The sequence below is a fragment of the Parus major genome, chromosome 2, assembly GCF_001522545.3.
Source record: "Parus major isolate Abel chromosome 2, Parus_major1.1, whole genome shotgun sequence".
Taxonomy (NCBI): Eukaryota; Metazoa; Chordata; class Aves; order Passeriformes; family Paridae; genus Parus; species Parus major.
This window is the reverse complement of record NC_031769.1, coordinates 102677874-102690954: the sequence shown is the minus strand read 5'-3', so window position 1 is coordinate 102690954 and position 13081 is coordinate 102677874. Positions and strand designations below refer to the sequence as shown.

The 13081-nt window shown below is 38.6% G+C and overlaps 1 protein-coding gene across 6 annotated transcripts in view; it reads right to left on the bottom strand.

Moving 5' to 3' along the window:
* The window catches only part of MYOM1 (myomesin 1), an 80174-nt gene that overhangs the window by 40767 nt on the left and 26326 nt on the right, over positions 1-13081 (bottom strand). For all 6 annotated transcript variants that reach the window (XM_019005749.2, XM_019005750.2, XM_015617475.2 and 3 more), the window contains exons 11-17: positions 10232-10373; positions 8010-8209; positions 6312-6368; positions 5818-5942; positions 4008-4191; positions 2804-2978; positions 427-548 (exon numbers count right to left, since the gene is read on the bottom strand). In XM_019005749.2, coding sequence (XP_018861294.1) covers positions 427-548; positions 2804-2978; positions 4008-4191; positions 5818-5942; positions 6312-6368; positions 8010-8209; positions 10232-10373 — 1005 coding nt within the window. The remainder of the gene's footprint in view (positions 1-426; positions 549-2803; positions 2979-4007; positions 4192-5817; positions 5943-6311; positions 6369-8009; positions 8210-10231; positions 10374-13081) is intronic.

The window sequence follows — 13081 nt, the reverse complement described above, 5'->3', positions numbered from 1 at the left end:
AGCAAAGGGAGAACACACAGGGTTATAGCAGGTTTACAGGAGACACATTGCACTACTAGGTTTAGCCATGGAAACAAATTTCTTAGGAACTGACTGTATTTAGGACGGTGTGCATTAGAGGTGATTTACCAGATTACAGAATCAGAATGACATTCCCGTTTTCCAGGACACCTATTAAGTGAACTTGGCAGTGCTCTCATACAGTGGCTCACAAGAAACACCTGAAGAAAACTGGATGGTGAAGGTGAACAGTCTACAAGAGTGCAGTGATTGTGAAACTATGTCTGTGAGACTATAGGATGTATGGATAAATTATTATTTGTGGACAACATTGTGAAACAAAGCAATTAATTAGTTACTAATAATAACTGAGAATGTATTTACTTAATTAATTACAGTTGAAAGAGGCAATGGAGAATAGCTTACCAATGGCTGCTTTCACTTCTATAGGTTCTGATTCTTGTGAAAATTCACTGAGACCTGCTGCATTAACAGCTCTGACTCTGAAAATGTACTTCTCACCGTTGCTGAGCCCATGGCAAATGAATCTAAAACAAACCAGACAAGGAATACTTAGAAAGTATTACAGAGAAAAGGTTTAAGGGGGGAAAGAAAGAAAGAATTTCTTCCATGATATTTATTCTGTTTTCTATAAACCAAGGACAAACCATGACCCCACTTACTTATATGAAGTTCAGAGAATGCAGAATCTGGGCACCTCTTTCACACAACAGTGTTTAAACCCACCTCTTTTAAGACACACTATTTCAACAATCTTTCCCTCTTGAGACTACACAAGTTCCTGTGTTACCACAGGGTCTACCTTACTTCAGCCAGCATATAAAATCCATACTTCCTAATAGAAAAATGTGAAAATCTGCACAGGTAAGGTCTGTATTTGCTTCTTGTGGGATATTTTCATGACACAAGTAAAGGACACATGTAACACAGGTTCCCATAAATCCCTTCCAATCATAAATGAAAAACTGCAGCATTCAAAAAAATTACAAGGCATTGTACAGGAGCTACATTATTTTTGTACTTCACTTTCTTGCTTCAATACATGACAATAATCCAAGTCAGATGATTTTTTTTTTATTTGAAGACGTTTATTTGATAATCTAATTGTCACATAAGAAAAACCCTCATAAATTTTCTCTGGAGTCCACCCTGAAAACACAAAATTTCCAAAGGCAGGAATAATTTATTTAGGAATAGATTGTGATATGGAAATTTAAATTTTTTGTTTGTTTGTTTAAAACCCCATTTATTTTTCAGTAGGTATTTTAAGTGTATTTTATTCAATGTTACTTTGATTTTTTTCTACTTCATAATGTAGTAATAATTGAATTACCAATGCTGATGTCATGCTATGGCATATGAAGCAGCTACAATGTGAAAAACAAAACCTGTTTTATTTTGGGGTAAGGAAAAAAACCTGAATCAAAATTTTCAAAGTGGAATTTTCCCTACACATTCTATCAGACTTTTCCAAGTCATTTGCTTTCACTAGGACGTGCAGAATTTCAAAAGATCAAAATATATTGCATAGTTCATCAAAATGAACTACAGCTAATGCTTTAAGATTGACTCAACTAGAAAAAACAAGAGTTAACAGACAGCCTGTGCCTGACTGCATCATACATTATATCACACTGACTAAAAATGCAGCACTAGAAACCTATGCAGTGTACTTGTATCACAACATATAGTAACTCAGAACAATATTTTCATTTCTATGGTGATTAAAGGTCACATTTCATATTTTAAAACAAGCAAAGAGCATGAAACTTCAGCCACTTTTGATATAACTACAGTATAACTCATAGAAATAGGTATGAAAGGATGTAATAATGACACACATAAATATAAATGCAATATAAATTCACTAAAAGAACACATAAATGAAATTGTTGTGTCTGTGTTCAGTGAAGTGAAATTTTAGGTACTTCTGATATACTAAGCATTTACAATGGCCTCCTAAACAGCAAAACTGGTCCAGAAGTATTTAGCAGAGTCTCACTTGTTGTAATAAGAGTTGTCACAGATAGCGAGTACAAATAAGCAGAATCAGTCATAACAATCAGAGACTATTTCTGTATTGACATCAATCCACTTGAGGAAAAAGCTCTGCACTTACTCCTTCAGACTCTGAAGATTACTTACTCAAATGAAACCAAATCTGATTTATTTCAGGAAGTTTTAAATCTTGATTATTTTTTCTGACTGGAGATGAAGCTTCATATCGGTAAGAAATGTGGGTTTGTACCCAATATTTAAGAGTGTTCATTAATTTCTCGATGATTTTAAGTGAAAGAGCAGTCAGAAAGTAATATTTTTAGTGGGATATAGTCCACATGGCTGCCTGACAGTCCAGATACACAGTCCAGAAATGTTTAAAGCAATCTTCCAAAACAAAGCACTTTGCTTCCAAACATTATGCAGTTTATTTTTCCACATTTGTAAGTTCAGTCATTCCTCAATGTCCTGTTTTTCATCAGACTGATAGGCTGTACAATAGCTAGAAGTAGCAAACTGCTTCTCTTTTCTTCATTAACAATGTCCATGTTTCTTCCCCTTGCCTAATTGTTTCTAATATAAGGTTGATTAATTTCTCTTTGGACAAAACTCACAGTTTGAAATATGTTTTTATAACTTCTTATGAGCTTTACATGCAAGAGGGATTCCAGCCTGCTGGCTACCACAGAAAGATTAGCTCTACTACTACTAATGGCTGGAAAGGACATATATCCAATAAATCAGACACTGGTGACCATCATTTCCATAGTTTAAGATTAATTACCTTGTGCCTTTCACTGGATTGTTGTTGCATGGTTCCCAACGACCAGATCCTTCCACACTTGACTCAATGTAGTACCCAACCAGCTCCTTGGCATCTGGGGGCTCTGACCAAGTGACAACAACGGAAGTATCTGTATTCCTAGTTGGCATGATACGGCCAGGAGCTTTGGGAATATCTGTGGGAGAGAAGCAGAAATGAATTAGCCTGCCAGTTAAAACTCATAAATAAAATAAGCATGAAATTCTATTCTTGATTATATTATTATGACTACTACAGATTTAACCTTAAAAAAACTACTCTGATTTAAATTAACTAATCTCTCAGGACAGGACAGGATCAATAGGCTCAAGCCTTTGGTGGTGAGGTTCTTCCCTTCTGTATTCCTAGGATTCAGTGTATTTCCTTAAAATCATGTCTAGCTTACCCCCTTGTGCTGAACAACTGCACCAGAGATGTGATTTGGAGCTTTCTAAAAGAGAAAATGTGCTAGGTGCACGTTGAAGATCTTGTGCAACCCACAGGATAAGCCAGAAACCAAGGCTCCTGTTAGGTGGCAAAGGGTATTAAACCCATTACAGGTATCTACAGGGTTTTTCAAGAAGAGATGTTTTATTCTTCTTAAAAAATGTATTTCATGTGCATCCAGATGCTCTGAGAAGTCAATATGAAGTGGACAGAGATCATTTGGGAATTGGATTGAAAGCTGCATTTCTGTTTGGAAACAAATTGGTAATGTAGGTGTAGCTACTGATGACTTTCTATATTGAACATCTTGGCTTCTCTTCCAGTGAAAACAGTCTCTGCTTTCATGTAAGTATTAAATTCTTCACTTTTGTTTAATTTGGCAAACAAGGAAGGTTAGACTCTGCTGATGTCTAGGCTTACTTTCAATAAAGAATCTAAGTAAAACAAAACATTTTCATACTTCCTTGAGTTTTCATTTTCTTTTGCTATTTGCAGTCTTTGCAGTTCTTGGCATCATTATTTGCAGCTTAATTTCCTTGGTTTGCATTTGTCATTTGACTGTACATTAAAGGCTGAACAACCCAAACAAAAATTACTTTAGCTAAAGGGAATAAATCGCTGACTGCTTTTCATACTTGAATTATTTTCTGAGCAGCTACCTGCCTGAAGACAAAACAACTACTTCACAACCTGAAAAGTTACCATGGATGTGATTTAATACACGTGATCACATGCTTACCGAGTTTGTCATCCACTACAGTGGCTTCAGTTGCTTCTGAGGGTTCTCCAATTCCAGCTGAATTGCAGCAGCGAACTCGGAAGCAGTAGGATTTGCCTTCAGACAAATCAAAAACTGCAAAGCGAGGGGACTTCACAGGGATCTCGGTGTTCACCCTTTGCCAGTCCTCTGTGCCAGCAACACACTGCAGTCAAACCCAGAAACCACGTTTAGAAGAGAAGTATCTGAAGGCTGAGCATCTCACACAACCACTGGACCACTGGAGTTCATGCCTGCCGTGGAGAATCCCTTCTTTGGGCCTTTCCAAAGTATGAGCATATTTCAAAGCTTTTGAATCTGCCAGATGTTCACTTACTTCAGAAAACATACATAAAGTGTACTGGTTTTAATATACCAGAGCTAAACCCTCTCCACTGCAAGGAAGTGATGTTATTAACTGCACCCAGTCTGGACCACTTTCAAAATGAGTTTTGTGGATATTCAGCATTATGCTAAGAGCAAAACTCTAGCATTACCACTTTGCTTCTAGATGCTCTTGTGGCACTCTTAGTGTCTTTGGGGTGGCTTTCAGAATTAATCATGATTTGGCCCTCATTTCCAGAAAAAAAAATAACATTTGAAATTAATTTGTGAATTGTTTTTACTTCTGTGGCGAGAAATTCTGCATACAATGATCACTTACATCACTAATACTAGTGATTAATTTTTTGCTTTCATTTACATTAAGTATAATTTCAAGTAATGGTTCTGGTTTCTGAGGGATTCAAATTCTCATCTAACTATGTGACATTAGTCCTGAGTACTCAGCATGAAATCGGTTATTAAATAGCTTTTTATACATAAATTCAAAATTCATATATTCATCCTCTCTAAGGTTGTTGCTAAGTGAAACTCATTTATTTAGACCAGATTTTGTATGAGAGATGAAAACACATAATGGGAAGATATTTATGTCTCTCTTGATGACACCTCTAGACTGATAGGAAAAAACATTGATAAAAAGGTTTATGAGCCAAGAGATGCAAGTAGAAAGGGTGATGGTGTGAAGAATTTTCTAGGCTAGCAGCCATGAAAAAAGACCTTAGGAAAAATTAACCACTGAAATGAAACCTGATTCTGTTCTAGGAGATCAGAAAATAAATTTTGTGATCTTTGTTGAGTTGGTGGAGCAAATGGAAAGATAATGCAGAGGATAAACATGAAAAGGCAGCTGGAATAGAGAGCGCTGATGACAAGAAACTCTTGCAAAATGCTTCCATCCAAAATGTTAACAATCTATCCTCCCAGACAAACTTCATCTATACAAATTATCTATCTATCTATCTATCTATCTATCTATCTATCTATCTATCTATCTATCTGTCTATCTATCTATCTATCTATCTATCTGTCTATCTATCCATCTATCTAATATCATATATATAAGATGCAAAGACATAAAAATAAATGTATCGTATTTATATATTTATTTATTTATTTATGTTTATTTTATTTTTTAAGCATGTGATTTTGCTCTGTGCTTTCACATTATAGAAGAAGTTTTGTTCTTTCTACTCCAGGTAGGTCAATGACACAATTCAAGAATATTACGGGGTGTGACCCACTCTTCATCTACTTTCCTATTTCCCATCATTCTTTTATTCCTAGTTTAACTTAATCTACAGCTTGACAGTTACCTTGATGAACTTCTAATTCCTGCCCTAATTTATGAATCTCAGACAGAAATGAAAGTTAACCAGAGGTTCAGAAGAGATGACAAAACAAACATAAAATATTGGCACAGCATGATTCTGATTTTGTCCAATTTTACCTTTTCCACAAAGTACATGATACCCTCATGGCCCCGCTGCCCAGGAGGTTTCCAGCTAAGTACAACATAGTTCTTGGTGGCCTCAATAACTTGGAGGTCTGTGGGGGCACCAGGAACAACACCCTCTGAAGGACAGGGAAGAATAGGAAAGAGAACTTGGATTATTTTCTGGTTTTGTATCAGAATTAGCATCATAATTAAAAAAATAGGAGTATCAATATACTCAGCACTTAATCTTTTTTTGTTTAAATGTAGAGTTAAAAGTCTTCTAAATATTAGGTTTAAATTTCTTTCTTTCAATTCTAAGCATGATTTCGTTATGTCCTGAATAATAAAACTTCACCTCAAAAACCAAGTCGTTGAGTTATTCAAGGTCAAGTGACTTTCAGAACAACAAACTTTGGGTCTGTGCCAAAGTCCACTGAACTCAGAGTTTTCCTAATTACTCAACCAGCTTCACATTAGACATTTGTAGGCAAAAGGGCTGTGTTTACCTGCAGGTTCTTCCTCAGTCACAATAATCTGTCCAGTCCAAGGAGCAGAAGGGTGACCTGAAACAAATGTCAGAGATAACAAGGAAATAGGACACCAGGAAATTTTTGAACAATGAGAAAGCTGATTCTTTTGTTGCTCAAAACTAACAATTACAAGATCCCCATGAGCTTCATTTTTGCTTAGCTGTTGCTCATGTAGCAAGCTAGTTACCCAAGCTAGTTGTGGGCTTAACAGATTGAATACTGAGAGCAGCTCAGCATTTAATATAGCTAGAAAACTTAATCCACTGAAAGATCTATTCCTTCTTGAAATGTCACTGAAGTCTCCTAGGTGACAAGCAGAGGTATTTGGTTCACTCAGCTCATTGTTTTCAGAGAATTAGTTTCAGCTTTATTTTCCATCCTCTATTCCTTTGGTTTAACAGCTCACTTATTAAAGGAACTGTCAAATTCCTGCAGGCTGCATCTTGTCTCTTTTTAACCACTTTCCTTCACATTACCAGCTTTTAAATTGTGGGTCACAGTCACAAACAGTAACAGCTCAGCCTGACTCAACATGTCCACTTGATAAATTTGGGTGGCTCTCTGAGCAACCAATATGTTATCACACTACTGCAGTTATGCAGCTTTCAACCAGGTCAATGCACTTTCAGAGATAATTTTTGCAAACACTGTTCTCCGCCTCCACATTGTTCACCTTACATTGGCTGATCCGTTTTGGAGATGAAAGAAGAGAGGAAGCAGGTGGGGAGAAAAATTATGAGACATGAGAGGAGGAGATATAACAGGAATAGGCCACCAAACCCAGACTTCACCTCCTGTGACAGATTCCATGCTGCCCATTGAGGAGAAGACTCCTCCCTCCTCCCCTGGCTTAGGGTTTCACATGTCTGACTGAGTGCAATGTTTCCTGGCAGTGCCAAATCTCTTTCCTCTGGCCTTTTGTTTTATCTTGAATGGAAACCTAGATTATCTGGCTGCAGCACTATACTCATTAGCTTGTACAAGCTGGGACCATGGGAGCACTGTAGCTTTGTGTACAATAGCCCTTCACATTGGACCATTTTAAATTGTAAAACTTCAGAAACACGTAGAAATAGATTTTGAATAGAAATAGAAATTTATTTTAGGCATGTGATTATGCCATATGTGTAGAGAGGTGGGTTTGGAAGCAAAATGTCTGAGACATTGTGAGGCCACAGGAGAAATATCCTTGACTTGTAAAATGCTAACCTTAAAGCAGAGAGCTTGGGATCTGTTCAGCTTTCCTGATGTTGCTCTGATGTTATTGAAAGACTTGGATTGTCACATGAGAACAGAATCAGCCACCCTTGTCTGTGGCTCAGAGACAGACTGTTCACAGGATCTGTTCAGCTATTCTGTTGGCTGAACAAAACCAAGTCTCTCTCTAGGCAATTAAATTATCCCGTGCCTTTTCCCCCCCTTCCTGCAAGTTTGGAGCATAGCACTGCAGTCAGCCAAAGCCATTTCAGCATAGAACACTTAGTGCAAAGAGCACTGAGATGATTTCTTCCTGGCAAAGCTGTCTCCAAAGAACATTTTGGCTTTGCATTGCACCCTCTAGTGGGAATTTGAAGGCTTATGAGTTGAGAGTCATACAGTCATACATCTTTACTTTTTTTTAATGAGTTGTGACTTCTCAAACCTCTCATGCAACCTGTAAAAAGCACATCTTACTTCTAAGCCTGGCTCTGTCTGCAGGATCCAGAGCAGCCACAGGCTCTGACACCCGGGATGGCAGGCTGACACCAGCTTTGTTCACAGCTCGGACTCGGAAAATGTAGGAACGGCCTTCAATCAGACCAGTGACAGGAAAGCGAGCAAACTTCACGGGATTCTCATTGCACTGGGTCCAGTGGGACGTGCCAACCTCACACCTGGAAAACACAAACAGCAAGAGCAGTGCTGGGAAGGGAAAAATCATGAACTCGGGGCACCCACATGTCTTTGGAGCTTCACCATCTGTTGGCTGGTCCATAGCAGTTTCCAGCAGAATTATATACTGGTGACATCAAAGCAGCTGCAGCAAGGCGTCAGGCTGAAGTACCAGCTGGGCATGCACTAAATCCCTCACAGCTGCACCCTTCTTTCCTGACTGAAAAAGGGATAAGAACAGACTTACTTCACTGCTCAAAGCCTCCAAAGTATGCTTAGGGAGTGTCAGCTTTAGCTTACTTGACAGGACAGGAAATATGCATCCCTTGCAGTTGTCAGGAGGACACTACTTCAGCGTTCCTGCACGATGCTGCACTCTACACCCCACAAGATGCTGGGCTTCACGGGGTGCAGAGACCTCCACTGTGAGCTCTGGGATCAGCCCAGCACAGAGAGAGCTGTGAATGGGTTACAGGTGGGCACTCAGTCAGGCCCTGCTTCAGAGCCCAGACCTCTGGGGCCGCCAGGGAGCCTGTGGTGTGCTGGCTGCAGTCCCTACAATGACAGGACCCAGCGTGGTGCTGCTGGTCCCACAACTGTGAAGCCTCACACACATCAGGAGGCTGGTTTGTGGCAGAAGGAATATACGACCAGCTCAGGGAGGCAGGAGAAGCCTGTGGTGATGGTTTCCCTGTATCCAGCAACATGGTTAACAGGAACATGACCTTTCAGCTTGGAAGAGACTACCGGGTGAGCTTCCTACCAAAGAGAAGGCTACAGCTCCTACCCAGATCTCTTGGTACATGCAAGGATCTATCCTGAGAATTTCTACCATCCCAATCAGGGTGGTTTTGTGGTTCTTGTGTCTGCTTGGGGTGAGAGACAGACCAGCACAGACCAGCACAGACCAGTCCTGCTAGTCACCCCCTCAACTCCACAAGGCAGTAAGGGTGAGTATTTGGGTCCCTGAATAGTTTGGTGGGATCCAGCACTGGAGAGCAGTAACTCATCTTTGAATTTGGGAACAAATGCAGAATAAACAAGGTGAACACAACAGAAAAAGCAAAATTCCATTTCTCTTGCAGTTACTTCAGTCCTAACATCCTTCAATCGCCTAGTTTTAAAATGAGATATTATTGCTCAGAGTCTAGTCCTGTCTTTTGTTTAGGATTTTTCAACGAATGTTAAAGAGCCATAGCTTAGATCTAGCAGAACATAGTTACAGCAGTGGCTGGCACTCAGAAGTTATCAAAACAGTAAAGTTATATTTGAGTGTTAGATTTATTTCACAAAGAAATACCCTCTTTTTACAGATATATATTTTATGTATATTCAAAGGCATAACATAATGGCATATTTCATATATATATATATATATATATATATGTTTGGGTGTTTTTTACATGGATTTGAATAAGCACAGAGGAACCTCATATAATGGACTCTGTTACTGAAATCCAAACAAATATTACCAGCACCGAAAATTCAAAAAAAAAGCACCAAAATACTGACTTAATTTCTTAAATCACAGGCTTCTAGGATCCTGAAGGTTCACATTTTTTAAAAAAATTTCCAGGAAGCTTGTGAATCTAAGAACTGGAATAACAACAGCATTTGGGAAAGAAATCCAAGCCCCTTTGAGATAATATTTTGCTTTCTGGTACATATTCAGAGAGAGGCAAGAGAGCCTTGGTACTGAAGGAGCCACAGCTGCCTGATGCAGAATTACCAAACACTACAAAATCCCGAGGCCTCTCAAGCCTCAGAGAAGCAGCAAGGGCTGAGATCTCACAGAATCCTTTCTATGCAAATTAAATGAAAGAAGATGTAATTCTTTCCATGGAAGATAGATCAGGCCAAGCCAAAACAAAACACAACAAAACAAAACATCAATTTTCTTCTGGCCAGCAACAAGAATGAAAATAATAAATGACTGTTTTATCTTATGCTTTCTAATGTGTCTTTAGTTTTTTCTGTTGGAATGAGCAGCAATATGAATTCTCCAGTCCAGCACACTCACTGACCTGTCAATGAAATACCCAAGGATGGGGTTTCCTCCATCAACAGCAGGTTGCTTCCAGGAGACAATGACATAATCTTTGTTGGCATCTAAGCACTGCACATCCAGTGGTGCCCCAGGGGCTCCAGGAATTTCAGCATCAGCATCTATGAGGATGGAGAAATATGTTTGCAAATGTGAACCACAGTTCTTTAACAATTATTAATCTTTAAGGACCAAATTGTGTTCCTACAGACTTCCAAAAAGTATTTTCTTTTATACTGATAATGTTTTTCTAGGTTTTGGCTTTTCTTTGCAACATTTACAAATGTTTTATATGTTACAGCATACTGTAAATGTAGACATTTTAAATAGAATTAGTATCATGCATTTTGGTTAGGGAGCTGCAAGAGACACTGTTGAACTAAAAATTTGGCAGCCAGGCAATAGTTGAATTGAAAGTATTCAGCCACTGGATATAACAATACTGAATTAAATATCTTATCTCCACTCATAGTTCTTCATTGTTTGGTTTTGGTTGGCTGTGAACTGCAAAGGTATCAAAACCTTTTGAAGTTTAATTATATTACACATATATTATCAATGTGAAAATAAGGATAAGCTTTTTTTTTTTTTTTTTTCAAGTGTTTACCATAAATCTGGGACTGTTGGTGTCAAAGGGCCTTGACTCCTGCATCAGCTTCTGGACATGTCTTATCTAAAGTTTTGAAAAATTGTGCTGGGCACTGGGGAATTTTTACTGTTTACAAAGAGTCTGATTTGTGAGATGGTGCAATTTTCATGTAGAGAAAAATAACCTTTGCAGGAAGATTCTGTGAAAGACTTTCAAATAAGAGATATTGTTTCTCTGCAGAAGAAAGCATCAATTTGTACAATTGTGAGCTACCTCAAAAGTAGAACTAAGATATATATACCTGAATAAAAAAAAATTATTAATAAATACTATTCAGACATTCTATATAAAACTGAATTTTCAGAAAGATCTAATGTTTCAAGGTATTACAGGTTTTTGCTTTATAGTATACAGTATTCCCTATTTTACATGATTTTGACTTTCATGAAAAAAATGACTTATTAGAGTATTTAATATGTTTCATCAAGTGAAACATTATTTTTCCTAAAAAAAAAAAGAAATCCCAGCCACACTTGACACTCTTATAGGCAGAGTAGCACCACACAGACCTTTTCAAGCTGCCCCAAAGTTGCCGAGTCCAGGTTTTAATTACAGGTAACTTGATTTTTAAAAATGGTAACACACAGAGTAAACCATCCAGTTAACATCACAGAATAGTAAGAACATTAATAGTAATAACAATATGTCTTCAGTGATCTCTTTATGAAAGGTTTCCATTGCCCATATTTGCCACTTGACAGAACATGAGACAATGGTTTCTTTCCAAAACAGACTGGGAAACAGCTGGGAGAACCAGCATTGCTGATCAGCCTCTAGGAGGCTAGGATTTCATCCCTGATGGCTTGCTGGCAAATGATGACCTGTAGCCATGGCAGAGGCATCACACATGCTCTCAAAGCCAGTCTGGAGGCATAACATTATGAGCCTCCCTTTCATTGATACACTAATTTCTGTGTGTGATACAAAAAAACCCTACAACTGCTTAAATACCAGAGCTGCCATTTAAAGCAAATTTGGCTACAGTTCAGGAGTGATGAGAATACAGCAGCCAACCAAGATTTTGGTGACCATTTAAATAGGAATGTAGAATAAAATTAATGTAATTAGAATTTAGTAAACACACACAGTGTGTTTGTGTGTGTAGGAAGATACTCTACTGAAAGGGGTGGTGGTGTCAGTCAGGTCACACCTGTGTTGCCAGAAGATGTAATAGGATTGAGGGTGATCATTTATTTATATGGAAGCACAATGTAAAACAAATAAAGGAAGACAAATCCTATTTCTTGACACAGAAGCTCATTTCAATAGGGTCTTTCTTCAGGTGTTGAAAACGTCTGCTTCAGTTGTATTTTCTGGGCAGGTTGTTATCTCACACAGCTCTGCTGAACTTGGCATCAGGGAGCTGTTCTGGGCATGGTCTCAGAGCCAAGAATCTCCAGAGCCTTTTGAATTAGCATTACACACTTCAGCTGCTTTTAGAAGCTGGGACAGATATAGAATCGGCACACAACTGGATAGCAATGGCTCCTTTTAAAGAAATAATTTTCAATGGATATTCAATAAAGTTTTTGGAGGCACAAGCAAACAACATTCACAAAAATTACATTTTAATTCCACTCTTCACTGCATTACTTCAGAGAATCACATGGTGCTTGAGGTTGGCAGGCAGCTCCAAATATTGCCTAGTTTAGCCTCTGGCTCAAAGCAGAGTCAGCCAGAGCCTTTCCTCATATGAAAGATGCTCCAAGCTGTAAATCACCTTCAGATCCCTTCAGTGGCCTCACCTCAGTGAGCCCATGTCTCTTTTGTATGGGGGATCCCAGGAATGGATCTAGCATTCTAGATGAGTCCCAGCAGTGCTGATGGCAAGGATCACCACCTCAGTCTGCTGGCAATGCTTTTCCTAAAGCAGCCCGGGGTGCCACTGTCTTTGTGACAACGGCACATGTTCACCTTGGCCCACCAGGATCCTTCCTGCAAAGCAGCTCTCCAGACAAACACTAGCCTATTCTGGTGCATGAGATTATGCTTTTCCAGGTGCAGATCTTGCATCAGATGCACTTTCCATCCCACTGTATTTTTTCCTGCAGCGTGCATTAGACAGAATCCCTCAAATTGTGCAGAAAATCTTGACAAAAATAGTGCAGTTTAGCTAGCAGTGGGATGGTTACAAAAAAAGCATTTGTAACTTATTATGTGCATTTTTCCTCCTTATGACTG